This window comes from Trichomycterus rosablanca, chromosome 1, assembly GCF_030014385.1.
Source record: "Trichomycterus rosablanca isolate fTriRos1 chromosome 1, fTriRos1.hap1, whole genome shotgun sequence".
NCBI classification, from domain to species: Eukaryota; Metazoa; Chordata; class Actinopteri; order Siluriformes; family Trichomycteridae; genus Trichomycterus; species Trichomycterus rosablanca.
The window spans coordinates 34,570,239-34,596,657 of record NC_085988.1 but is presented as its reverse complement, the minus strand read 5'-3'; the positions used below and the strand labels follow the sequence as shown (position 1 = coordinate 34,596,657).

At 39.9% G+C, this 26,419-nt stretch overlaps 1 protein-coding gene across 2 annotated transcripts in view; it reads left to right on the top strand.

Annotated features, from left to right (window-relative positions):
• otud7a (OTU deubiquitinase 7A) overlaps nucleotides 1-26,419 on the top strand; it is a 118,652-nt gene that overhangs the window by 44,678 nt on the left and 47,555 nt on the right. Inside the window, exons 2-6 of one of the 2 annotated variants that reach the window (XM_062991821.1) lie at nucleotides 2,351-2,426; nucleotides 8,829-8,983; nucleotides 20,224-20,406; nucleotides 21,104-21,322; nucleotides 25,676-25,777. In XM_062991821.1, coding sequence (XP_062847891.1) covers nucleotides 8,899-8,983; nucleotides 20,224-20,406; nucleotides 21,104-21,322; nucleotides 25,676-25,777 — 589 coding nt within the window. In that variant the 5' untranslated portion in view covers nucleotides 2,351-2,426; nucleotides 8,829-8,898. Of the gene's footprint in view, nucleotides 1-2,350; nucleotides 2,569-8,828; nucleotides 8,984-20,223; nucleotides 20,407-21,103; nucleotides 21,323-25,675; nucleotides 25,778-26,419 lie in introns of both variants that reach the window. The other variant, XM_062991815.1, reaches the window with a different exon arrangement.

Below are 26,419 nucleotides of genomic sequence, written 5' to 3'. Positions count from 1 at the left end.
TAGAAAAGTGGACATCTTTATTTATCTCTGATTCCAGTTTGCTTATAACGTTGGTTAAGCAACTGACCTGAAGTATTTTTGCCCTGTAAGACATACCTGGAATCCACTGTTTTAATTGCTCTGAAAGCTTTTTTCTCGACTGTCTATAGAGGAATTGTGTCCTTGCATATGTGGATTGTTAGTGCGTACGTATTGTCGTTGTTTGCATCAGCCGTGACATGACAAACCGTGCGGTATATAGTGTTTTAGTCTGTTCTAAACTGCAGACGCAGCTTATTTCTCTGGCAGGTGATTCCAGTGCATATTTGGTCTTCCTCTCTTCATCCTCCATCTGTTTTTGTTTAATTTTTCCTACCATATTGAGGAAGCCTCTCTCATCTTTTAACACTGTCATGTTAAAAGATGCTAACGCTAACTGGCTAACTACTTAATCTGCACAGCGCTCCATAGCGGTTTTAGCAGCAAACAATATTTATATGATGATTATAAGAGAAATAACAAATCACACATTCTTCTTTTTACTGAGTTTTACAAAACATCCCAACCTTTCTGGAAATAGGGTTTGTACATCAAATTAATACCTACCCTTAAGTTGTGATAAATCATGCACAGTTGCTGTTCTGGAAATTACTTTAACTCTGGGTAATTAATAAGTCATCTGAAAAAGCTAAAACAAGGACTTAAGTGCTGTTAATTTGATTTGAAACCTAAAGATTTATCACCCCAGCCAACATTAGGAATATACACTGATCAGCCATAACATTAAAACCACCTCCTTGTTTCTACACCCAGTGTCTATTTTATCAGCTCCACTTACCATATAGAAGCACTTTGTAGGCCTACAATTACTGACTGTAGTCCATCTGTTTCTCTACATACTTTTTTAGCCCTCTTTCATGCTGTTCTTCAATGGTCAGGACACCTACAGGACCACCACAGAGTAGGTATTACTCAGGTGGTGGATGATTCTCAGAACTGCAGTGACAATGACATGGTGGTGGTGTGTTAGTGTGTGTTGTGCTGGTATGAGTGAATCAGACACAGCAGCACTGCTGGAGTTTTTTTTAATACTGTGTCCACTCACTGTCCACTCTATTAGACACTCCTACCTAGTTGGTCCACCTTGTAGATGTAAAGTCAGAGAAGATCGCTCATCTATTGCTGCTGTTTGAGTTGGTCATCTTCTATACCTTCACCAGTGGTGACAGGACGCTGCCTATGGGCTGCTGTTGGCTGGATGTTTTTGTTTGGTGGACTATTCTCAGTCTAGCTGTGACATTGAGGTGTTTAACAACTCCGTCAGTGCTGCTGTGTCTTATTAATCATACCAGCACAACACACACTAACACACCACCACCATGTCAGTGTCACTGCAGTGCTGAGAATGATCCACCACCCAAATAATACCTACTCTGTAGTGGTCCTGGGAGAGTCCTGACCATTGAAGAACAGCATGAAAGGGGGCTAACAAAGTATGTAGAGAAACAGATGGACTACAGTCAGTAATTGTAGAACTACAAAGTGCTCCTATATGGTAAGTGGAGCTGACAAAATGGACAGTGAGTGTAGAAACAAGGAGGTGGTTTTAATGTTATGGCTGATCGGTGTATAAAATTCACTAAGGACAGGCAAACAGGCAAAAGCTTCTCTCCCGTGATAGACCACGGTAACTCCAATGTTTTAGTAAACTTAACCAGTCTGGCATGTTATAGAACAAATATTTGTGTTGCGCATCTCATTAAAAATACTGAAAACGAGTTCCATGTGTTTATGGAACACACTAGCACATTTTTTTAGCAGATTTAGCTATGAAAAATAATGATTAATGCAGCATTAATGCACATTAGATGCAAACCCAGGGCTGATAATTGTGTGTGTTAAGCAGTTTCTCTTTGTGCATAACTATGGCGGGTTAGTGAGAGAGTTGGCATATAAAACCAGTGTCAATACCAGCTAAGCTTTTCCCATAAACGTTTTCCTATCTCTCATCTCTGATGCCTAAAAGCAGGCTTACATCAGTGTGCAGTATCAAAAACACTCAGTCTGTTTGGAGATATTAGTGACCCTGAAAAGGTAATATTTAGCTTTAGAGCTAACGCTACAGTAAACAATGTCCCAAGGGCTTTCATTCTCTTTGGGCGCTAGCGTCAGGCTTAATGGAAGAGGAATCTGACTGCAGATGGTCAGAGGTTTATGTTGGTGTTGTCTTTATATGGATACATTTTTCATGCTCGGCACTCTTGCATAACAGAGGTAGATAGAGTAACATTAATATTGTCTTAGGATCTTAAATTTCTTTACTTGCTCAGCTTATTCACGTTCACATTTTTTTTTATCTCTCTGTGTGCAGGTCTGGTCGCGACCCCAAGGCTCCCCTACTGTTAAAGTCATGGACTAAAGAAGAGAGAGAGTGTGTGTGTGTGGCGGTGAGTGAATGGGTGGGTGTGCATGCGTGTGTGCGTGCATGTGTGTGTGAACAAGTGTGGGTGTGAGTATGTAAGTGTGTTTGAGCTGTTCACCATAACCATGGAGGTGAGGTGGCTGCTGAAGAACTTTTAGTGAGAAACGGTAAGACTGCAACCCTTCATCCTCAGTTATTACAGAGAACATATGAAGCTCTTCATGCCATCATTAAAACACGTGGTACATACAGTTCTGTATAGCGCTAATCAGCATGACGTCACTGGACAAGGAAACTTCTAGGTTCTTCTGTGCTTTTGATGTACAACCCCAAATCAGAAAAAGTTGGGACAGTATGGAAAAAGCAAATAAAATAATATTGCAGTGTTCCTTACATTTACTTTGACTTTTATTTGATTGCAGTCAGGATGAACCTGAGATATTTCATGTTTTGTCTGCTCAAATTTGTTTCATTTGCTAGTCTACATCCATTCCTGCATTTCAGGCCTGCAACACATTCCAGAAAAAGTTGGGATGGGGGCAATTTAGGGCTAGTAATGAGGTGAAAAAACTAAATAATGATGTGATTCCAAACAGGGGATGTCAACAGGTGATTGTAATCATGGTTTGGAGCAGCATCCAGGAAAGGCTGAGTCTTTGATGAGTAAAGATGACCAGAGGATCCAGTCTGTCAACAAATGTGTGAGAAAATTATTGAAATGTTTAAAAACAATGTACCTCAAAGAAAGATTGGAAGGAATTTGCATATTTCTCCCTCTACAGTGCATAATATCAATAAACGATTCAAAGAATCGAGAGAAATTTCAGTGCGTAAAGGCCAAGGGCACAAGCTTAAGCTAAACGCTCGTGATCTTCGATCCCTCAGACGGCACTGCATCAAGAACCGCCACTCAACAATAGCTGATATAACCACATGGGTGAGGGATTACTTTGGCAAACCTTTGTCAAGCACTACAATACAGAGTTACATGCACAAATGCCACTTTGTTAACCATGTCCAGAAGCGGCGTTGACTTCTGTGGGCTCAGAGGCATCTAGGATGGACCTTCACACAGTGGAAACGTGTATTGTGGTCAGATGAATCAGCATTCCAGGTCTTTTTTGGAAAAAATGGACGCTGTGTGCTCCGGACCAAAGACGAAAAGAACCATCCAGACTGTTATCAGCTACAAGTTTTTTTTTTAACAAGACAATGCAAAACCACATGCTGCACACATTACAAAGGCATGGCTGTGAAAGAAGAGGGTACGGATACTGGACTGGCCTTCCTGCAGTCCTGACCTGTCCCCAACAGAGAATGTGTGGAGAAGTTTGAAATGAAAAATGCGACAACGACGACCCCGTACTGCTGCACATCTTAAGACGTGTTTGCAGAAAGAATGGGACAAAATAAAAGCTGAAACACTAAATCACTTGGTATCCTCGGTACCAAAACGTCTTTTAAATGTGGTGAAAAGGAATGGCAACATTACAAAGTGGTAAATTACTGTCCCAACTATTTTTGGAATGTGTTGCAGACCTGAAATGCAGGAATGGATGTTTATTAATAAATGAAATGAAGTTGAGCAGACAAAACATGAAATATCTCAGGTTTATCCTTTCTGCAATGAAATAAAAGTCAAAGTACATGTAAGAAAACTGTTTTTTTATTATTTGCATTTTCCATACTGTCCCAACTTTTTCTGATTTGGAGTTGTAGAAAAAAAAATCAATTAAACTCTACGGTCTCACAGTTACTCAGACAACAATCCATATAAAATCCTTTCATGAATTCTTATAAAGAAACATATCGACCCCCTCTTTGACTTTAAAGGTGGAACCTTATTCAGCCATTATAATAGCAATAGATAATAGCTGACATGGCATTAAGAATCGAACAAGCAATCTTTCCCCTTTTCATATCCAATTACCCATTTGTATCGTTCCTACACTGCTATAGACCCCTCCATGACCTAAGGAGGACCGTACCTAACACATGCCCCCTCCAACACGCTTGCCATCCACTTCTTTTCATATTACCAGAGATGAGATTGAAGAGAGCTGTACAGCATATGAGATTATACACTGCACTTCATTCCATTATCCATGATTCCCCATCCCTGTGCAGGCGCCTTTTCACCAGTCAGCAGAGGATCAATTGCAGCAGTAATGAGGATTATGCCGGGCTCAGTTTGGCGTGGTCCAGTTTTCTTCCGGCATAATAATGCCAGCACACTTTGTCTCAGTGTTGTAGCATTTTTTTAGGTTTCATTAGGGAACCACCCTGGACGAACCAGCTGCCACAGAGGCGATTTCACAGGCCTTTTTTTGAAATGGGCCCCACATTTGGACCCACATATTTGGTGGAGTAGAGTGCCACTTGTGCATTGCTCTTCCTTGTTTGTTCTGGGTTTTCTTTCTGTTCTTTTTTCGAGATCTTGTTTGTCACAGGCTCTCTTAGTAGCTTGCCATATTGTGACCAGTTTTTCTATTTCTGCGCTATCCCTTTTCAATCCACTTTTCCAGTTTTGGGCTGTTGATGTTTCTGTGTCTATCATTTGTTACTTTGTGTGCATTATTTTGGTCACCACTTGTATTTTTCCTTTACCCTTTTTGGTTATGGGTCTTTAGCCACACTGTTGTTGTACCCTTGTTAAGCTTAGGTTCAGTTTCAGTTTCTGCAGGTGTGGGGCTACACCTGGCTATAGTGACAAGGCATGACCCGAGCAGACTAAAACCTTGTCTTTAGGAGTTTGCATTACTTACTTTTGCAGTTTTATTAAATTGGAATACATCATAAACTTTGATGATCCGACTTTGAATAAACAGACACTACTAAATAATGTTATATTATAAAAAAAAAAAAAATACATATATATATTTTTTTATTATTATTATTTAAAAAAAAAATACATTTTCTCCCTTTTTTCCCCTGACTTTATAGCGCGTCCAATTGCCCAATTGCGTCATGCTTCCTCTCCACTAATGCCGACCCTCGCTCTGATTTGAGGAGAACGAACACATGGGTAGCAGCCGTATGCATTTTTGTGCCTCACACTAACCGAGTGCGTATATGCGAATCAGCCTTGTGTACAGAGAGACACACCCTGATCCGCACTCATTCCCCGCCTCTGTCCGGGCACCATCAATCTGCAAACAGAGGTCACAGTGCATTAGTCATGAGGAGTCCCTATCCGGCTTAATACCCCAACCCTATATGAACAACAGGCCAGCCCAGCCGGATGGCAGAGCTGAGATTCTATACTATGTATTCGAAATCCCTGCTCTGGTATGTGTTACATATTTGTGTATATTATACAAAATGTAAGAAAGTATTTTTAATTTTAAATTATTTTGACTGTTTTAAATAATAACATTCTCTGTCCTAACCAAGAAAATCTTTTACATAATTTCCTATGTAGCTAAAACACAAAACTGTGGGTGGCTGACATGCCAAATCTTAAATGTCTTGATTTAAGGCTTGTGCTTACACACCCCACCCATACATGCTTTATTACCTGCACTCCAGTCCTGATATAACTTTATTACTTACTGAGTCTACTAAAACACAACAGGTTGGCAGTGTGTAAACTAAATAAATAAAACTAAACAAACAGACCAGTAGGTTTAAATAGCCTTTAATAATCCCAATAACACTGCTGCACCTGCTACACCCAGAACAACACACACTATCATGTTCTTGCCATGTTAGTGTTATTGCAGTGTATTCCACTGGTGCTAATGTTGGCACACTTTATCCTCTTTCCATTGTTGGACACAGACTGTTTTTTGGTGGAGTGGCTGTACCAGACATTTGATTCGGGATGTAACGATACACTCTACCCACAATGCAATACAATTCACGATACTAGGTCCACGATACGATTTTTCCCAATTTTTTAAAACAAAATGAAATTAAAGACAAATTATGACAAATAAAATAAAATACTGTATTTGTGCTTATCTTTTATTTATCTAAATAATGAATGTCCTTTAATTTCTAAGGTAGGTACAAACTATGCAAAACCCACATTAAATAAATAAATGAATAACACATAAAGAATCCTCACATAAATAAATTTGGCTGGAAAACTCCAAACCTGGCAACTCTGTGTAGTGACATCAACCAGGCGAGGTGAATAGCGCCAGTGCCCTCTGCTGTTTAAAGTGAATATCGATTCGTTGTACATGTCAACTGATTTGAATTGTGCCACATGTGAATGTCGTGGTGCATCGTTACATCCTTACTTTTGATAGCCGCTTTTGATTTGTTCTTTTGATTTGATTTGTTTCCTCTCAGAGAACTGGGTTGTTGCACACTGGTGGACCAAGTAGCTCGCCCAATTAGTACAGCTGTTTTTCATCCTGATTCAATTTGTTTTCTGTCCACTATCTATCCTAGGGGCTATGGAAGATTTTGTATTGTTCATCCCTTACTTTTATCATTCCCCTTTTTGGTTGTGGTTCTTTATCCACAACTTTTTTAGGTTGTTTTACTCTGTTTTTTTAGGGTTAGGGTTACTGCAAACTGTTACATTGGGACATGTAGTTTTTTGTAGGAGTCTCTGAGCAAAGCATCCCAAACCTAAGAAAGAAACACATTAGTTGCTGATACTGCATCAGAGAGAATGATTAAGAGTGATAATTCTCTCAGATACTTATGGAACCTAACTTAGTAGCTATACTTTCATGGTGAGGATACCAAGTTATCTCTAAAAAAAAAAAAATAGATTCAAACGTTCTGTTGGGGTCAATTCCCTATTGAAGGGCGCATGACTGCTCTCTACATATTTGTTCCATGTGCCACCTGGAGGCCACATAACATACAATGATTATACAAGAAGGGATTTGTACAATCTGAGGTTAAAAGAACAGGTTTTCAAACCATTATGGGGTCTATCTGTGTACGTGCCTCCTGTGCTCCTCAAGCTGTCTGACCTGGTTATGTGGAATGAAGAGTTACAATGGTTGTTTGTGCATGTTTGGTGACCAACGTAGCTGTTTCATCATCTCTGGCTGTATGTCTCACTTACTTCTAATTCTTATGTCACACTCCATGAAGAGGGCTAGTGTCCAGCTGACTGTTACACACGTATACACAAAGGCCTGTTATTGTAGCACAGCTGTAGGTGTTGCCTCTCAGCCTGGCTTGGCTTAGTCAGGGCTGAACAGCATGGTAGTTTCTGATTAACTAATGCCAGGCTTCAGATGAAACATTCCGGTCAGAGTGGGCGCTGCAGGATGGCACCCGTGCAGGATTGTTAGCGGAGGAGTGATAATCAGAGAGTACCTTCTAAAACTACACTTGCCGGACAGACTGGAACTTCACATCGTTCTGCCTACTGTCTAGCATTCTGACTCATTCAGGCTGACAGGGCTGTAAGTGAGTGCATGAATGAGGAAGTGTAGGGGAGTTTGTTTAATGGCTTTTTTGTATTTAGCATAAATTTGCCATATATCCTGTGTCCTGTACTACTATTGGAAACAGTTTATTGACCATCCCAAAAAACAAGATCAACAAGGTGCTAATCTTAGAGACCCTTAGTCCTGTCAAATATATCAAAAGATGCCTTTTACCAACTTTTTAAAGCAATGTCATCTCTAATATGACCTCCCAGGCATTTTTAAGATCTGTCAGTCCTCTCAGAACTACAGTAGACCCTTGAGTTATGAACGGTTTACCATACGAACATTTCGGGTTACGAACTATCTTTTTTAACTTAACGTATGAACAAATTTCGAATTACGAACCGAAATTCGCGAAACACGTGACGTCACGAACAAGTTCATTCCAACCGTCTCTCTCTCTCCCTCTCTCTCTCTCTCTCTCTCTCTCTCTCTCTCTCTCTCTCTCAAAAGCGCAGTTTTTTGTTGTTGTGTAATTACTCCTGCCATTCGCTGTCACTGTGTATTAGACAGAGGGGATATTGAGTAAGAGAAAAGAAGAAAATTTTTCTTTCGTGAAATTACACCTACAAAATACAACGCTATTGAAATAAAGAAGGAAATAATAGAGAAATAAGAGAGTTATTGTTGTTTCTGGTAGATACAATGTATTATGGTGTATGGTACAGCACACATACTGTACTGTGTATTGTTTTTTATTATTGTTTATAACAGGAATGTCTATTCTATAATTTAAGATTTAAGGGCAAATATACTTGTATTTATAACAAAAAAGACCATTTAAGACATTATAAAGGTTAGGTAAGGGTAGGTAAGGTAATTCTATTTACATTATTTCTTATGGGAAAAATAGGTTTAACTAACGAACATTTTGACTGAAGAACAGCCCTTTGGAACCAATTAAATTCGTAAGTCAAGGGTCCACTGTATAACAAACCTTTTACCAGTGCATATGAGAATGACTTCAATGTTTGACTGAAAGACAAAAACAAATTAAAATCTTTTTTTCATCTCTTTTGTAGATGAGAGCGTGAAGCTCTGGCTTCCACGAAGGTCACTGCTGCAGGCTGGACAGCGCAGCCACATGATCACATGACTCTGGACATGGATGCGGTCCTGTCAGACTTTGTTCGGTCCACAGGGGCTGAGCCGGGTCTGGCACGAGACCTGCTAGAGGGTAAGACACCTGAGTGCTCATTCTAAAACTAAGGCAGTGCTTTTATATGAAACAAACTCATACTACATTAGTGGTTTCAGGTACATAACTGTGTATTCTGCATTATTTATGTGTACGTATTACAGCCGGGAAGGTGAAGTTTGCATCTTGCCCTGTACATGCCACGTGAACTGTGCCTTTGGAATTGTCTAAAGCAGGGGTCATTAACACAGAGTGTCACAGAGTGTCATCAGCAGGTTGCAACAGAGATACAGAGAGACTGGAAGAGTCACAGAAAGGCATAGGAGTGGACGTCCTTTGGCCACATCCCACACTGATGACCGCTTCATTGTGAACAGTGCCCTGCGGAACCGGATGATGAATGCCACACAACTCCAGGCACATTTAAGGGAGGTGTCAGACCATTCGAAACCGTTTACATCAGCGTGGTCCGCGTGCTAGACGACCTGCAAAGGGTACCTGACACAGGCGTCATCGTCTTGCATGGGCCAGGGAGCATTTACGCTGGACGAGGGACCAGTGGGCCTCAGTGCGGTTCACTGATGAAAGTCGATTCACGCTGAGCAGGAATGATGGCCGCCAACGATGTTGGAGACGTCAAGGATAGCGCTATGCATCAGCCACTGTTGTCACCTGACGAGCCTTTGGTTACAGTGTGTGCAGGTGTGTCTAGTCAATACAGAACTGCCCTACACCTTGTGAATGGTACAGTGACAAGCCCATACAATTTGAATAACATCATTAATCCAGTCATTGTGCCTCTGCATGAGCAACACAGGCCTAATTTCATCTTCATGGATGACAATGCTTTAGCTCATCGAGGTCGCATCGTTAGCGAACGGCTGCTGGAGACTGGGGTATCTCAAATGGAGTTGCCTGCACTTTCTCCAGACCTGAATCCCATAGAAAACCTATGGAATTAGCTGAGTCGCTGTGTAGAGGCTCGTAACTCTGTACCCCAGAACCTCAATGACCTAAGGGCCGCCCTTCAAGAAGAGTGGGATGCCATGCCTCAGCAGACAATAAGTCGACTTGTGAACAGCATGAGACGTTGTTGTCAAGCTGTAATTGATGCTCAAGGGCACATGACAAGTTATTGAGACATTTACATTTTTTGTTGGGGTATACCCACCACTGTTGTTGGCTTTTGTTTCAATAAATAGTTTGAGATGAGGAAATCACCATTGCATGCTTCTACTTAAATGCCCTACTTTCATGATATATCACATCACTGTAGCGTGAACTTTTTACGTTTTCCATAAATTTCATCCGAAAGCCAAATATCCCTAACTTTTTGTGAGTGGTGTATATGAATATTTATATCAGTAATAAGAATAATAAGAATATCATTCATATAATTAAAGGTAAACCTTGTAACTTCATGTCATTCAGGAAGTTTGTATCAAACAAGTAGCCTTTCGGCTTACTCAGTACCCTTGAAGTAGCTTTCTGTCTCGAAAAGGTTGGTGACCCAGTTCACCCAGGCACAGTTCACATGGCATGTACAGGGCAAGATGCAAACTTCACCTCTCTCTCCCTCATGCATATGCAAATGAAGGAGGATTGTGCAAATAAAAGCAGGTCTGTGCAAAAAAAAAGAGCAGTTTTAGTGTTGTTCATACACTAGATCAATTATATAAAACATGAACTTGAGGCCATATTAAGTCTTCTTTTAAAATGACATTTTTATCTCGGTTTAACAGAAGCTCTGCATCCAGGTAATCTCGGTGAATCTACATTTAGATACATTTGTCTGCTCATTCTTACAGATATTCTTTATTTATGAGAACATCCAATACTATAAAACCACGGTTTAAACAATGTCTTGGGCTGTCTATGCAGAACTTATGTTACTCATTTACCAGCTCTGATCAACAAAAGATCACTGAGTTAACCTCGTTTTGAATCTCGACTATGCTACTGGTCGGCTGGGCGCCATCTAGCGGGCACAATTGGCTAGTGCCTGCAGCACACAAAATTGCCTACCAAGTCTGCTGGGTGGCAAAAGGCTGGAATAAGTGGGTGGGGTCTTCAAATGCTGTGCAAGGACCCTGGTTAGGAGACTGAGGCGCCTGTGCAGAAGTGGACGAGCCTCACATGAAGCATCGAAGCACTGGCAAAAAAGAAGGGTTTTATTTGGTAGTCTGGCTGACCACACACTTCTCTAATCATGGCAGACCTGCTTTGATTGAACACTCCATGTGACGGCTTTACGAGCCTGTTCCCCTGGGAGACCTTTGTGTATGTTTAGTGGAGCTCATTCAGGAATACAGTAGCTGGCACTGGTACAGCAAGCATGGCCTCTGCTAAAGAGACAGTAGATCTAATATATACGACTCTGATGAGACATGACTTGACATCCAGGAATGCTGGATTGTTGTTCTTGTCAGTCTCTGCCTCTTCCATTGGTCCGTCGATGGGTCCCCTGATGTTAGTAATACATAATTAGTCTCTAATTTGCTGCTTTTAACAGCCTTTACTCTTCTGGGAAGGTTTTTGTCCTCTAGATGTTGAAACATAGCTTATTTGATACAGAAAAGCACAAGACTAAAATAATTTGAACTTGAAAATAGGATACAAAATTAAAAAACAATTCCAGGACACGATTAATTGCACATTTGTTTCATTTGAAACAAAGAGCACTACTTAACTTTAAAGCAAAATAAAAAAAATATTGGTATTTACACTCCAACCAGCAGAGATAGGTGATTTCGAGGACCACACTCCCCAGCTTTCCAAGGTATCAGCTGTGTGAATGTGCTTTAAAGCCAGGCTTTTACCAGAGCTCTGTGCTGAGTCTTTGCATGTTGCATGATGAAGCCGGTAAGGTACTTGGCCGGTTTGATGTGATCCATTTTTATGTTTGAGAAATTTGCTTGTGATTTAGTCACTGTTAGGTTGCAAAGGACTGATCAAAGCTGTGAGGAAGTAAGACTATTCTTGAAACGATCAATGTGGTCAGTTCAAACGGTCAGTCACGTTTGCTTGATATTTTCCTTTGTCAGCCACCCAGCTGTTTAGCTCTGGAAGTAGAGCTTATTAGGCCTTAATGCACTATACCACTGTTTTGATCCCTGTGCTCAGTGATTAAGTTCCACTGAGTGATCTCGCAACTTTGGATTGTTTTTTTTTAGTTTTTTTTTTACTTTACTGCCATATTATTTGCACCAGATAAATATTTACTCGGTGGGAACCTATTTTCCTGTTAGAGATGCAATATTATTATAACATTCTTTTACTATTCTGTTATCAAACTCATCTGCACTTCATTTAATGCTGAGTGATACTAAAGCAATGCAAAATATAAGGATACATAAATAGAGGGAGTAAAGTGCATGTATTGAGCAACCTACAACACCTATCTGCATCTTAATACCAAATATAGAGATAGAATTGTGTGTGTGTGTGTGTGTGTTTTGTAATGTTGGGGGTTGTGCAGGCAGGTGGGGGTGGGTTGGGTAGCAGCAAATTTTAGGCTGATTGCATGCAGGGTCTCCCATGGAGACAAAATCAAGTGCTCTGAATGAAAACTTGTAACCCTTCACTTGCCCTTGTGATCTTAAGGTCACACAGACTGTGGCTTGTTCTTCACTGAAGCTTTTAGTTGATTGGAGGTTTAACTCAGGCATAATCAGTCTTGATTAGACATGTAGGGCTCACTATGAATTAAATGATGGATGTTAATAATGTATGCTGAACTAACATGAGGGTCTAGGGTTTCCTGTGTGTATCAGTTTTATATTACTTTACAATATGCCTACAAACTTGAGATGAGCTATGAGACAAATCCTTCAACAATCTAAGTTAGCTTTTGTGTAATGCTATATTAATATCAATACTTCTACTGCGTTTCTACAAAAATGAGATGAACCTACAGGTATGTCTCTAGTCTTATTAACAGTGCCAACACGAACATGTCATCTCTTTTCAAGTTAGTAAATAATTTAAACCCATGTAAATGTACTGATGTTACCTCTTCTGAATTCTTTCCTGCACTTCTTCTTAAAAAAAAAAAAAACATCAACAACACCTTGAGTTTTACCACCACAGATGTCTCTTTTTTACCCTCCTGATTTCCCTTTCTTCAGCCAGTAACTCACCTCCTACTGTCTTCCTGCTTTTAAAACCGTTGATTCTTATTTCATTGCTGACATCATTACTGCTCCTAAAACTATCACCTGCTCTTTTGATCTTCTCCCTGCCTACCGGTCTCTCATCTCACAGCTATCATCAATAAATCACTGCCCCTTGGCCAAGTTTTCTCTACCTACATATCGCTGCAGTTACACTGCAGTTACATTAAAAATCCTGGCCCGGACCCAACTAATCTTAATTTTAACTTTCTAATCTCCAGTTTCTATCCACAATCTTCGATTGAGCTGTAGCCAATCAACTTCAAGCATCTTTATGTACCATTCCTTATCACAGAAACTGACATGGTTAAGGTTATCAGTGACATTCTCTTGTCCGCAGATGAAGGCACACTTAGTTTTTATTTTCTGCTTGACCTAGGTGCCACTTATGACACTGTGTTACTCCATCCTTTTGTCTAAGCTTCATGAACTGGCCATTGATGGATCTGCCCACGACTGGTTTATCTCATACATAACTAACAGAAAGCAATTTATTACTCTCTGTGCAGACCTCCACCTCTGTTGTCACTCAAGGGGTACCACAAGGCTCAGTCCTGGGACCTTTCCTGTTTCTATATTTTTCCTCTTGGACACATTTGTCATTTCAAATTAGATTTTCACTGTTACATGGATGACATAGAGATCTGTCTTAAGATGAGCATGTCTTTCATAGGTTAACCTCAGGATGAAACACAACTTCCTTATGTCAAATAGCAACAAGACTGAGCTCATCCACTTCAAAATTAGCTCTTAATAAGACTTGTTTATTAAAAATGTTTGGTTGCTCATGAAGGGCAGAATCAATAACAAGCAAGAATCAAGAATTCCACATACAAAAATGTAACAATTAGTGTCCTCAGTTTCCAAACCATTGAAAAGTTTCATTGATAGGGAGAGTGATAAAACGCAAGGGTAAACATTCCTCTGCCACAACTTTTTAGGTTGTTGCAGGGATCAAATTCGAAATGTGTTTATATTTACAAAATACAATGAAGTTGATCTTTGAGAATGTTGGAAATATTTACTTTCTCCTTCTTTCTGTTAAAAAAGATTCAAGAAAATTAACAGATAACAGATTCTTCTTTTTATTATTTAAAAGAAGTCTCAGCTTTTTTGCAGATAGAGTTTTTACTTCATTTGCAGCTAAGCAGATGAGTAATGGACATACAATTTTACAATTTTTCACCAGATCAGTAAAGCACTTTTATTTTATTTGAGACCCATGGAATTGCATTCAATGCGTTCAATGTTATATGCAATTCTATTAAATTCAGCATATTTTTACTGTATTCATAAGTTTATTTTTAAGAATTCAAGAATCATTAACAAAAATTATGTACATAATATGAGCTTTAGGGGGAAAATATCTGCAAAAAGTTAGAAAAGATTTTTAACAAAACAGCAAAGAAATGGCTCTTGACCATTTTCAGGATAAAGCCATAGGTAAAAATAAATGTCATATGAATTGCTCGATACTGTTGACAGAGGTTGTTTAGTGTTAATAGAACTCGGCCTGCTGCACCCTCAGCCTCTGCTGTTATGGTAAACAATGCCTCTCACATGTTGTGAAGAAAGCAGGGTCAACACAGGTCTAATCAATAGTGGGACTAGACCGTTTTCATTGGCTGTCAGTTTTCACACACTAATTGATTGTTAGTGTGTCGGTCTGAAAGCTTGAAGTCTGAAAGCCAGTTAGCCTGCTGGCTGACCCTACACTCCTGAAGTCTAATCTGAAGTGGATCAATAGAATACAATAGTTTTTGAATACTGCATAATTTACAGCCTGAATAAACTTTTAATGGAATTGAAAAGACAGTGTAAAACATAAAGTGGAATGCCGGCTGGGATGGTGAATCCTAAATGACTTTATGTTGACTACATACTGCATAGAAGTCAGTATGTCCTCTTGTCATGATTATGAAGCTGTAGCCAACAAATAATTATCATAGAAGTAATTGTTGTTATAGATTGTTATTTCACTTAATGCCATTCCTGGATTTCTCTGTATGTTAAATTATACTATATTATAATAGCCACTGTTATAATAAATATATGCCATATTACTAAAATGCACTGAAGTGCAAAACCTTCAAAGGAAAAAAGTAACTGCATCAACAGAGCAATGATTATGCTAGCACACCAGAGCTGGGATTTCGAACACATTGCTGGGCTGGGCTGGGCTGGCTACATGAACAACGATTGGCTGTTGTTCACACAGGGTGGGAAAGCCAGACCAGGGCTCCTTATAACTGATGCACCTACGACCTCTGCTGGCTGATTGATGGCACCTGCACAGAGTAGAGGAACAATGCTGATCAGGGTTTTGGCTCCCCGTACACAAAGCTGATCCGCATATGAACTCGCCTCTTGCAGGTGAAAAGATGCAGTCGGTACTGCACACGTGTTGGAGGGAGCGTGTATCAGTTGCAGCGCTCCTCAGTCAGCAGTGGAGGGTAGTATTGGTAGAGGGGAAGCACAATGTAATCAGGGTAATTGGATACGACCAGATTGGGAAGAAAATTGGGGGGGAAATTGCAAAAAAAAACAAACAACAACAACAATGCTTAAAATACTATAGTTTACTAATATTATAGTTACCTATAAATTCTGGTAATTAGGCCAAAGCTGGACTGTAGCATCAAAGTGACTGACAACAAATGCTTGTCAAAAAAACTGAGAAGGTTTATAGTAAAGGAAAAGAGTCAGAATAAAAATTGGTTACACAGTCAAGCTCAATCACATAGCCTGCAGCAACTTGCCAGTCCAGGGTGACTCTGTTGTGACAACACTGGCTGAGAGAAACTGTCAATCATCTGCACCTCTCCTGCCATTAGATGGTAAAGCCCAATATATCTGAGTTAGACTGAAGTGCTTTCGTGGAAATAGGCTATTTTGTGTGTGTGTGTGTGTGTGTGTGTGTGTGTGTGTGTGTGTGAGTGAGTGAGTGAGTGAGTGAGTGAGTGAGTGAGTGAGTGAGTGAGTGAGTGAGTGTGTGTGTGTGTTGTGTGTTGTGTGTTGTGTGTTGTGTGTTGTGTGTTGTGTGTGTTGTGTGTGTTGTGTGTGTTGTGTGTGTGTGTGTGTGTGTCATGTCCCTGTAAGTGGATTTATACTGTAGGTGCCTATAAGGTTTTTGTTTCATCTGAGAATCAACGATAAAGATGTGTCTTAGCACCCCCTAATGGACTCCGGAATTACTGCAACTGGTTTATTATGAATGTAAATGCCCAACTAACAAAAGTATAGCTTTTTAATTTACAGACTATGCACCCTGGAATACATCATGTGATTCACTTCATAATTAAATCAATATGATTTGTTACCATTTAATAATAAAAGAGTTTATTGGCAAACTTGCATATTCTTTAGTATTATGCTTGATTTACTATTAGTCCCCAGTTCCCCTGTACACATGGTATTTTAATAAAGTGCTGTTGTTTATTTGCATCCCCTAAACTGGTCAGAGGGTGGATTAGTTTCTCTAAATTACATATGGATGTAAGTCAGTGAAAGTGATTGTGAGTCCAATGTGCGAGACTGGTGTGACCCTGATCAGGATAAAGCAGTTACTGTAAACTAATGAATGCATAATTAAAATTACCACTTGGACAAGCTATGTTACAAGTCTGTTAACAAATCATTAAATCAAAATAAAATGATCGTTGTTATTATAATTGCTTGCAAACTTAAACCCAGTTTAAGAAATCAGTATGGGTCTAGTTTTAGGTCTGGTTGTGACAGCTTAGAGATAGGAATGGGGCACTCATGGTTTGAAACATTAACATAACTTGATAGTGCTTATCATAATTACTAAAAGATATGAAAGTAACCTCTCAAAAACATTCTCATAGGTTGATTGGCTACTGTTAATTGCCTCATGTTTAAATAAAAAACGAATACAATCCTGACTGTGAGGTTCCGTTGACTGACCATCCGGGGTGTATTTACAGCTTTTACACAGTGTCCCTGGGATTAGCTCTGGATCCATCTTGACCTTGATGTGGATAAAATGGTTACTGAAAATAAATGTATTATAATTATAATACATAAAGCATTTCAGAAGCTGATTTTGAAATGATATGCTGTACTGTAATGTAATGGTATAAATTTGTTTTTTAGAGGCCATAAATCTCTCTGAGCTGCAGAGTGTATACAGAGTAATGTATGTATTAACATATACAAGGTGCTGAGTGGTCATTTCATTCAACTGTAAATGTCCCATTTAAAACCTCTGGCTTGCCAGTGGATACAAGAATCTATAAAGCTAATATGATTTGCACTGACTGATGTGGTGGCTTATGAGCTGAAAGAGGTTTACTTTTTTATTTTTGTTTTTTTGGGCTGTAGTTGCCCAGGGTAAATCTTTAATCAGCGATCCAGAGATTAAGAATGGCTTTTAGACCAAGGCACTTAATCAGATAGTAAGGGGTAGTTAGATAAGTAAATGTATTTATGAAAATAATGGTGGTTGTAGGAACAAATGGTGTTTAGGTGCTCGGGTGGCACAGCAGTTTTATGTGTTAGCCCACCACAGCAGAGATCCAAGTTCGATCAAGTTCGAATCGTAGCTGTTCTATGGATTGGCCAGGTGCCTAAACAAAGCTACCAAGTTCAAATCGTAGCTGTGCTATGGATTGACCAGGTGCCTAAACAAACATAATTGGCTATGTCTGTGTGGAGAGAGGGTTGAAGATATTTCTTATCACTGCTGCAACTGCAGCATCTGCTGGCTGGTTGAAGGCACCTGTACAGAGATGGTGAATAATGGAGAGCAGTGTGTGACTCTGTACACGATACTGCTCTCTGTGTGAACCTTTCTTCTGCAGTTGAAAAGAAGTTGGTGGCAGTTTAGGTTTGGAGTCTGCAGCAGTGGAGGAAAGATACAAGTGGTTAATTGAATATGACTGGGTAATGAGATATATTAAGATAATAGGGACAAGAGGCAGAAATGTAATTAACAATGAATATGGTTTTAAGTATTAGTAACATTGAAAATATTTTTTGTTAAGAATTAGTGTGGGAAAGCTGTAAAAGATGGAGAGACATTTACTTAGTACAATAGAATTCACTCTGAAAATAGGATAGACATCGATTTAAAATGCAGGTCAAGTGTTTACTCCAAAAGAAGAATAAATGTTCAATGAGACAGATGTTCACCCAAAATTGGGCTGGGCAATCTCTTATAAATGTTTACCTCAGAGGTAAGATTGTTTAAGCCAGAGAAAACTAATCCAATTAAAAATCAGACTGCGACTGTCAAAAAGTGACTTTCTGTGAACAGGAAAAAGTAATACATTAACCATAAATTGAAATCTATATGGTTGCCATGTCCTACACAAAAACTGTATTTATCTATCAGTTATGAAGGAATCAGTAGTGGATAAGAGTGCGTAAAGTGAACAAAGTACTACACAAAGCTTATTAAAACCTTTGTGTAGTATATCCTTTATATGGTCACCTATTTTTAGTAGCAGTCTTACTGCTACTGTTTAATTAGTTTTGTCTTATAGTCAGCAATTTATAGTTTTCTTATTGGCATCACATTAGCCACTGTGGTTTTAAGGGCTTATTGTAAATCCGCTTTAAATCCAGTAACTACAGCTCCTGGCAATGCACATTATTTAAATAAATAAATACTGGTTTTATGTTGAGAACTGATATTGCTTACTGCCTCTGTAAAGGTTTGTCTAAAAATGCTGTAGTTTAACATATTTCATACTCACAAATACACTGATCAGCCATAACATTAAAACCACCCCTTGTTTTTACACTCACTGTCCATTTTATCAGCTCCACTTACCATATAGAAGCACTTCTAGTTCTACAATTACTGACTGTAGTCCAGCTGTTTCTCTACATACTGTTTTAGCCTGCTTTCACCCTGTTCTTCAATGGTCAGGACCCCCACAAGTCCACCACAGAGCAGGTATTATTTACTTGGTGGATGATTCTCAGCACTGCAGTGACACTGACAGGGTGGTGGTGTGTTAGTGTGTGTTGTGCTGGTATGAGTGGATCAGATACAGCAGCGCTGCTGGAGCTTTGGAATATCTTGTCTACTCACTGTCCACTCTATTAGACACTCCTACCTAGTTGGTCCACCTTGTAGATGTAAAGTCAGAGACGATCGCTCATCTATTGCTGCTGTTTGAGTTGGTCATCTTCTAGACCTTTATCAGTGGTCACAGGACGCTGCCCACGGGCCGCTGTTGGCTGGATATTTTTGGTTGGTGGACTCTTCTCAGTCCAGCAGTGATTGTGAGGTGTATAAAACTCCATCAGCGCTGCTGTGTCTTATACACACATACCAGCACAACACACACTAACACACCACCACCATGTCAGTGTCACTGCAGTGCTGAGAATGATCCACCACCCAAATAATACCTGCTCTGTGGTGGTCCTGCGGGGGTCCTGACCATTGAAGAACAGCATGAAAGGGGGGTAACAAAGCATGCAGAGAAACAGCTGGACTACAGTCAGTAATTGTAGAACTACAAAGTGCTCCTATATGGTATATATCCTATATGATAAAATGGACAGTGAGTGTAGAAACAAGGAGGTGGTTTTAATGTTATGGCTGATCAGTGTGTGTATATATATATATATATATATATATATATACAGGATAGATAGATAGATAGATAGATAGATAGATAGATAGATAGATAGATAGATAGATAGATAGATAGAGATATTTAACAGTTCTGTTAGAATAAAGTGCATAAATCAAACAATTGTTTAAGGAAGTAAATAATAATCTATTAAAATGACTAAATTACTGACATTACATTTATGAGTGTTGTGTCGAAACATACTCCAGAAATATAAATAGGCCATAAATTAATTTTTTTTATCTGACTGGGACTCAAGAGCCTTGGCATCATTAGACTCCCAAGGAGGCCAAAGCTGTTTATCTCCCAGAATCCCAGAAAACAGAAAGTTATGCTCTCTGAAACAATGGCTACATCTGAAATTGCATCGTAGGATTAGTGCACCCCAATTCTGCTTCCTATTAATTCATTCACTCATACATTTTTATTTGCTACCAATTTTAGGCTCCATTTCCTGTGTGTTAATGCATTTTTTATTTGTGCATTGTTTGTGTAGGCAAAAACTGGGACCTGAGCGCTGCTCTGAGTGACTACGAGCAGTTGCGGCAGGTCCATACTGCCAACCTGCCCCGGGTGTTTAACGAGGGCCGTTACTACAAACAGCCAGAGCACAGCGGCACCCCCCAGCACCTTAACAAACTGGAGCCATGCTTACAGAGGCAGGAGGAGAACACTCAGGGTACTGCAAAGATCTATGCTATTATTTTCCATAAATGATAACAGCAATTACTGCAATGATCAGGATGTCAAGTGTGACAATCATCACTCTGATGACAATAATATGTGGTGATTGAATGAAGATATTCTTAGGCAATCGTGTTGCTTTTGATAGTTTATAAATAGCAGAGCTGCAAGTCTGACAAATGCTAATGCTCCTACTCATCAGCCTTACATATGTGCCATGGTAAAATCCTATAGCCCTATAGACCTAACTTAACTTCATCTGTATGTACACCAGGAAAAAATCATCGTCAAGGTCCACAAAAAGTGTTAAAATATAGACAGGCATTGTTAACCGAAGGTAATCCACACTCATTTGTCCAAACTACAGCTATGGTTTAAACACTTGGGGGACACTTAAATTACATTGGTAAACAGTGAATCAGTATTTTACCCAGAAAATTTGGACAAACCAATTAGCTATACAGACTAATCAAGAAAATATCTGCGAGAACAGTTAAGAATTAAGACCAAAGGCATAGGGACACCAAAGACATAGATTGTTTGACCACTAGGGCACTGGGCTTATAGTCCAGAGCCTCAACTGTGGCTGTGTGAGAGAAAGAGCATTCCTGTTGGTGTAAGTTATGCTTAAAAAAATGCACATAAGACAAAAAAAGAATTGAACATTGTTTCATCTTATTTGTATCCAACAGAGAAACGTCTTTCTCGTGGCATCTCTCATGCCAGCTCTGCGATCATGTCACTGGCACGGATGCACGTGACAGGCGAGTGTACCAGGGAGCAGTTGCCTCTGGAGATGCCCATCTACACCTTCCAGCTGCCTGACCTAAGCGTGTACAGCGAGGATTTCCGCAACTTTATCGAGCGTGACCTCATCGAGCAGTCTACCATGGTAGCCCTGGAGCAGGCAGGTGAGGCAAACAAAGGAATTGACTTGCCACTGTTAAGTGGTTCAAAATTAAGATGGGGTACTACTGAAAATTTGATATTTGCATTGTCAATTCAGGAAAGAGAGATTGGAGACAGTCTGGTTTTTGTGAGATATTACATGTTTTTTTTTTTTTTTTTTTTTCAGCGTTTTAGCTTTGTCTTATTGCTAATTTCAGAAATAATTGTTATTTTTACTTTATAAATCTTTCTGGCTTAGTATTTTAACTCATTAGGAAACTACTTTATGGCAGGATCCACCTCACTGGAGAACAATGAATAAATAAAACTGTGGCTTAAAACCCACTTACAAAAAAGATAAGATATAGATAAGATAGATATACTTTATTTGTCATGTATACATATACAGGTGTACAGTACAGTGAAATTCTTTCTTTGCATATCCCAGCTTGTTTGGAAGCTGGGGTCAGAGCGCAGGGTCAGCCATCGTACGGCACTCCTGGAGCAGACAGGGTTAAGGGCCTTGCTCAAGGACCCAACAGTGGCTGCATAGCAGAGCCTGGATTTGAACCGCCAATCTTCCGGTTTATAGCCCAAAGCCCTACCCACTAGGCTACCACTGTCCCAAAAAGGGGACAATTACAAATAAAAGTGGCCAAATTATTAGCAACAGAGTAATTAAGACACTATAACATCTTCAACGTGCAAGAAAGGAAAAGGAAAGAAAAAGGTCAGGTGCAGAAACGAGAACTGGATATCACAATATGACAGGATACCTTGGTTGTCTGTGACAAGACCAGCTTTTGGCGAACAGGAAAGACAGAGAACTGTCTCACCCTGCCTGTTCTAGCAATGTGCGATTGATTCCCATACCACAGAGTTTTTCATAAATGGGTCGCAGAGAAAAAGAATAATAATTAAATAAACCTGTATGTGAATGCCCCCTTGTGGAGGCTTTATGTAACATCTTGTAAAACACAGTGGGACCAGATTAAACAGAGCACAGCAAAGAAAGTAAGATCCACACCAGCTTGCGCTCCCCTGCACATACCAGTGGTTTTACAAACAAATCCGACTCAGGAAACAGGCAATTTGCTCTTCTAGGGCAGTTCCCACGCGAGCCCTTAAAAGCTGCAATATGGAGGCAAGTTCCCAGAAACAGAACACTGATATTCTGCACCAGCAAAAACTGGAGCGGATCAATCGTATGCAAACCAAGGAGCTGGCAAACAAGACAGTGTGATGGAAAACCTTTTACCAGAAGCAAATTAGCGCTCGAGAGATTGACAGATCAACCGCAACTGAGCTCTCTTACCCCATCTGCTGGCCTAAGTAAGCAGCACAGAGGGATAGACTGCACCAGTAATAGTCAACTAGGACAAGTTGACAGATCAACATGATGCTGCATCTCCATGTCAGCAACTGCCAGTCAAACTTGACCTCCCAAAGCGACATGACTCAGAGCATGGAGCAACTCTTGGATGGCTGACTTTATACCCACATTTTCGGGACACACTTTACTGCACTGCATCCCATTTTTTCTACTGGGAAGGGCAGCCTTCGGGTCTGTTCGAAAATCTAGTGAGCTGTCTTGCTGTCAACTGCAGCTGCCTATTAGAGAGGATTCTAATAAGTCATCGACTTATAAGACTGGTTATTTTGAGGCACTACCTGGACAGCGATTACGTCACTGCAGTTTTCGCAGTTTTAACACAGTTAGCCTTAGGCCATTCAAACCAATGGGTTGAGGTGGCACAACCTGCTAGCATGCCATCTAACATCTCTCTCCGTGTACCGAAAAAAGTGTTAAACTGTCACTGACAAGGCCGAATTTGCAAATAAATTACACTTGTACACATTTATACAAATAAAAAAATCAATTAGAATTTGTTTACATTTGAAAAGAACTCCGTTGATTGCTCTGCATTCGTCTGTCATTTAAAAATTTTTTGTGAGAAAAGTTGTGCCGCACTGAATGCTGGGATTGGCTTCACCGGTGAGGAAGTATCAAATGCTCCCTCATTATTCAGTCAGATTATCACTTTGAAAAAAGGCACCTCATAGGGCAGCGTTTTAGGGGATCACGTAAAATGCTGTCTATGTAGAGAGCTTGTAGGTTTTTGAACAGACCCTTTGTCTGTCAAGTAGGGGCAGCATAAAATACATACTATAATTGGTACCCTTTTCTATTACAAGGACACCCATTAAGACAAATTATTGAATTTTCCTGCTCTAGAGCAGGGGTTTTCAACCTGTGGGGCAGTACTTGTCTGGGGGGGCGTGAGTGCCTGACCGGGGGGCGTGGCATTACGAGATTTTTTTACTTCTAAAACTAAAGCAATTCATTTTTCACCCACGGGAGACATATTTCATTACTCTAACTGACCACGCTCACACGCACGTTTAATGTTATTCAGTTCCGTCTGAAAAAAACCTTCAAAATAGAGCTCACAGCGAAGATAACCGGTGACAAAAGCAACGACCGCTGTTATAGGACGTGTTTGTGTCTTTAAGAGAGACGCTCTGTTCACAGTATCGATTATAAGTGACTCAGGAGTCAATTCATTTTAAGCGCAGCGTAAGTTTCTTTTCTCAGTCATCTCTCCGTGTTTACTGTTATAATGAATGTTGCGGTTGTAAATAAACACCAACTACTACAGAACATTTTGTGTGACTCGCTTAAAAAGCTCAGGCTTAATTATACTGAGTATTACCACAGAGTCAGAGTCGTTCTGCCTGTGGAGCTAAACGTTTTCTGTCAGTCAGAGCAGATGATCCCGAACTAACCAACTTAATAATTGATGAACTTTTGTCTATTCTTGACTCTGTGAAGTAACGTTTTCTGCTCTCATCTACATAAAAAAGCAAGAACCGCTTATGATTTACCAAAGTGAACCACAAACTTATATAATGTGCTGATAGAATCGGCTCAGATGGGGTCAGACTGTATTATCTTTTTAAAGTAATATTTTCAATCAGCAAAATAGCATCATATGTATGATGTGCAGAACATTATTTTAGCTTGTCAGAAGCTTTCTCAATGATTTCTGTGCGGTGGTTGACGAAGGGGAGGGGGGCGCAAGTTCGCGGTTGGCACACGAAGGGGGGCGCATGTCCAAAAAGGTTGAAAACCCCTGCTCTAGAGGGCAGATACAAGTAAGGCAATTGTAGGAAATGTTTATCGTACTGTGAGGGAACCACATAACATTTTTTCCACTGGAGGGGCACTCATTTTTTGCCATGTAAAGAGCAACAGGGCACTTTGTCTAGTTTTTGCCACTCTAGAGGTCACTTTAGCAATGCTTTTCAACCATGGTGGCACCACATCCCCTTCCCAGAGTGTGGCAGTGATTGGGACTTTATTTTAGAACTGCCTTTTTGTCAGCACATGGCCACATGGTAAGTGTAACCGCAGATTAAGACCAGGCTTAAGCAGTGTTAAATATTAAACTTCATTACTGGGGTTTTGCTGGCTCACAGGATCTTAGCATCACCCAAAGGGAATGTGATCATCTGAAATAATGCCTGTATGTCCATATTTTTGTTTGTCTGTATTTCTCTACTAAAAATATGAATCCACAGTAAATCATTCAATTAATTAATAGAAATACTTTAAGAACAATTACAAAATAGTGTTAAACCTCTAGCACTTCTACATTGTGTTTTCTGTATCCAGCACTGACATGCAGTTTTATCCAATTAAGTCTGTGATTAAGATATTATCTAACATCTGCCTTTGTCTTGGAGAGATTAAATTCCCCACTCAGTCACGACTCCCTCAGGAGAACAGAGCTCAATGCACCACATGCCATCTTTAATTCCACTCATTGTTTGCTGAGTAGAACATACAGCATGTCTGGAAAAATGAAGAAAGTATTTGAAGATTTAAGACAAAGCTATTAACAGTTACCATGGCAATATATCTTTTTTTTATCAGCTGTTTCATTTATCGGTGGCTTGGTGGGTAGCACTGTCACCTCACAGCAAGAAGGTCCTGGGTTTGATTACAAGGTGGAGAGATCTGGGTGTGGGGTTTTCTTCCCGTGCCTGCGGGAGTTTCCTACGAGAGCTCTGGTTTCCTCCAACAGTTGAAAGACATGCAGTCAGGTTAATTGGAGGTACTAAAGCCCCCATAGGTATGAGTGTTTGTGAATGTGTGTTTGACCTGTGATGCATTGGCGACCTTTCCGGGGTGTTTCTTTAATAGTATAAAAAGGGGGTAAAACAGCCTATGAATGAATGAATGCTTCATTTATTTGAACAAACTTATTTTGGCTGATCTCCTACATTGAGATATTGTGAATATTGTGGAATTATTGTTCTCCCTTCAACCAATTTTTAAAGTGTACTGATGTTTAACTACTTATTTTCTGTAGGTCGTCTGAATTGGTGGTCCACTATATGCACCAGCTGTAAGAAACTCCTTCCATTAGCAACTACTGGGGATGGAAACTGCCTACTGCATGCTGCTTCCTTAGGTAAACTGTAACTACAGTATTGCGTTCATAATCTTTCTATAAAGTTGTATATTCTTAAATTCAAAGCTTATACACCGATCAGCTTCCCCCTTGTTTCTACACTCACTGTCCATTTTATCAGCTCCACTTACCATATAGAAGCACTTTGTAGTTCTACAATTACTGACTGTAGTCCATCTGTTTCTCTGCATGCTTTGTTACCCCCCTTTCATGCTGTTCTTCAATGGTCAGGACTCTCCCAGGACCACAGAGCAGGTATTATTTGGGTGGTGGATCATTCTCAGCACTGCAGTGACACTGACATGGTGGTGGTGTGTTAGTGTGTGTTGTGCTGGTATGTGTGTATAAGACACAGCAGCGCTGATGGAGCTTTATATACCTCACAATCACTGCTGGACTGAGAATAGTCCACCAACCAAAAATATATCCATCCAACAGCGCCCCGTGGGCAGTGTCCCATGACCACTGATGAAGGTCTAGAAGATGACCAACTCAAACAGCAGTAATAGATGAGCGATCGTCTCTGACTTTACATCTACAAGGTGAACCAACTAGGTAGGAGTGTCTAATAGAGTGGACAGTGAGTAGACACAGTATTTAAAACCTCCAGCAGTGCTGCTGTGTCTGATCCACTCATACCAG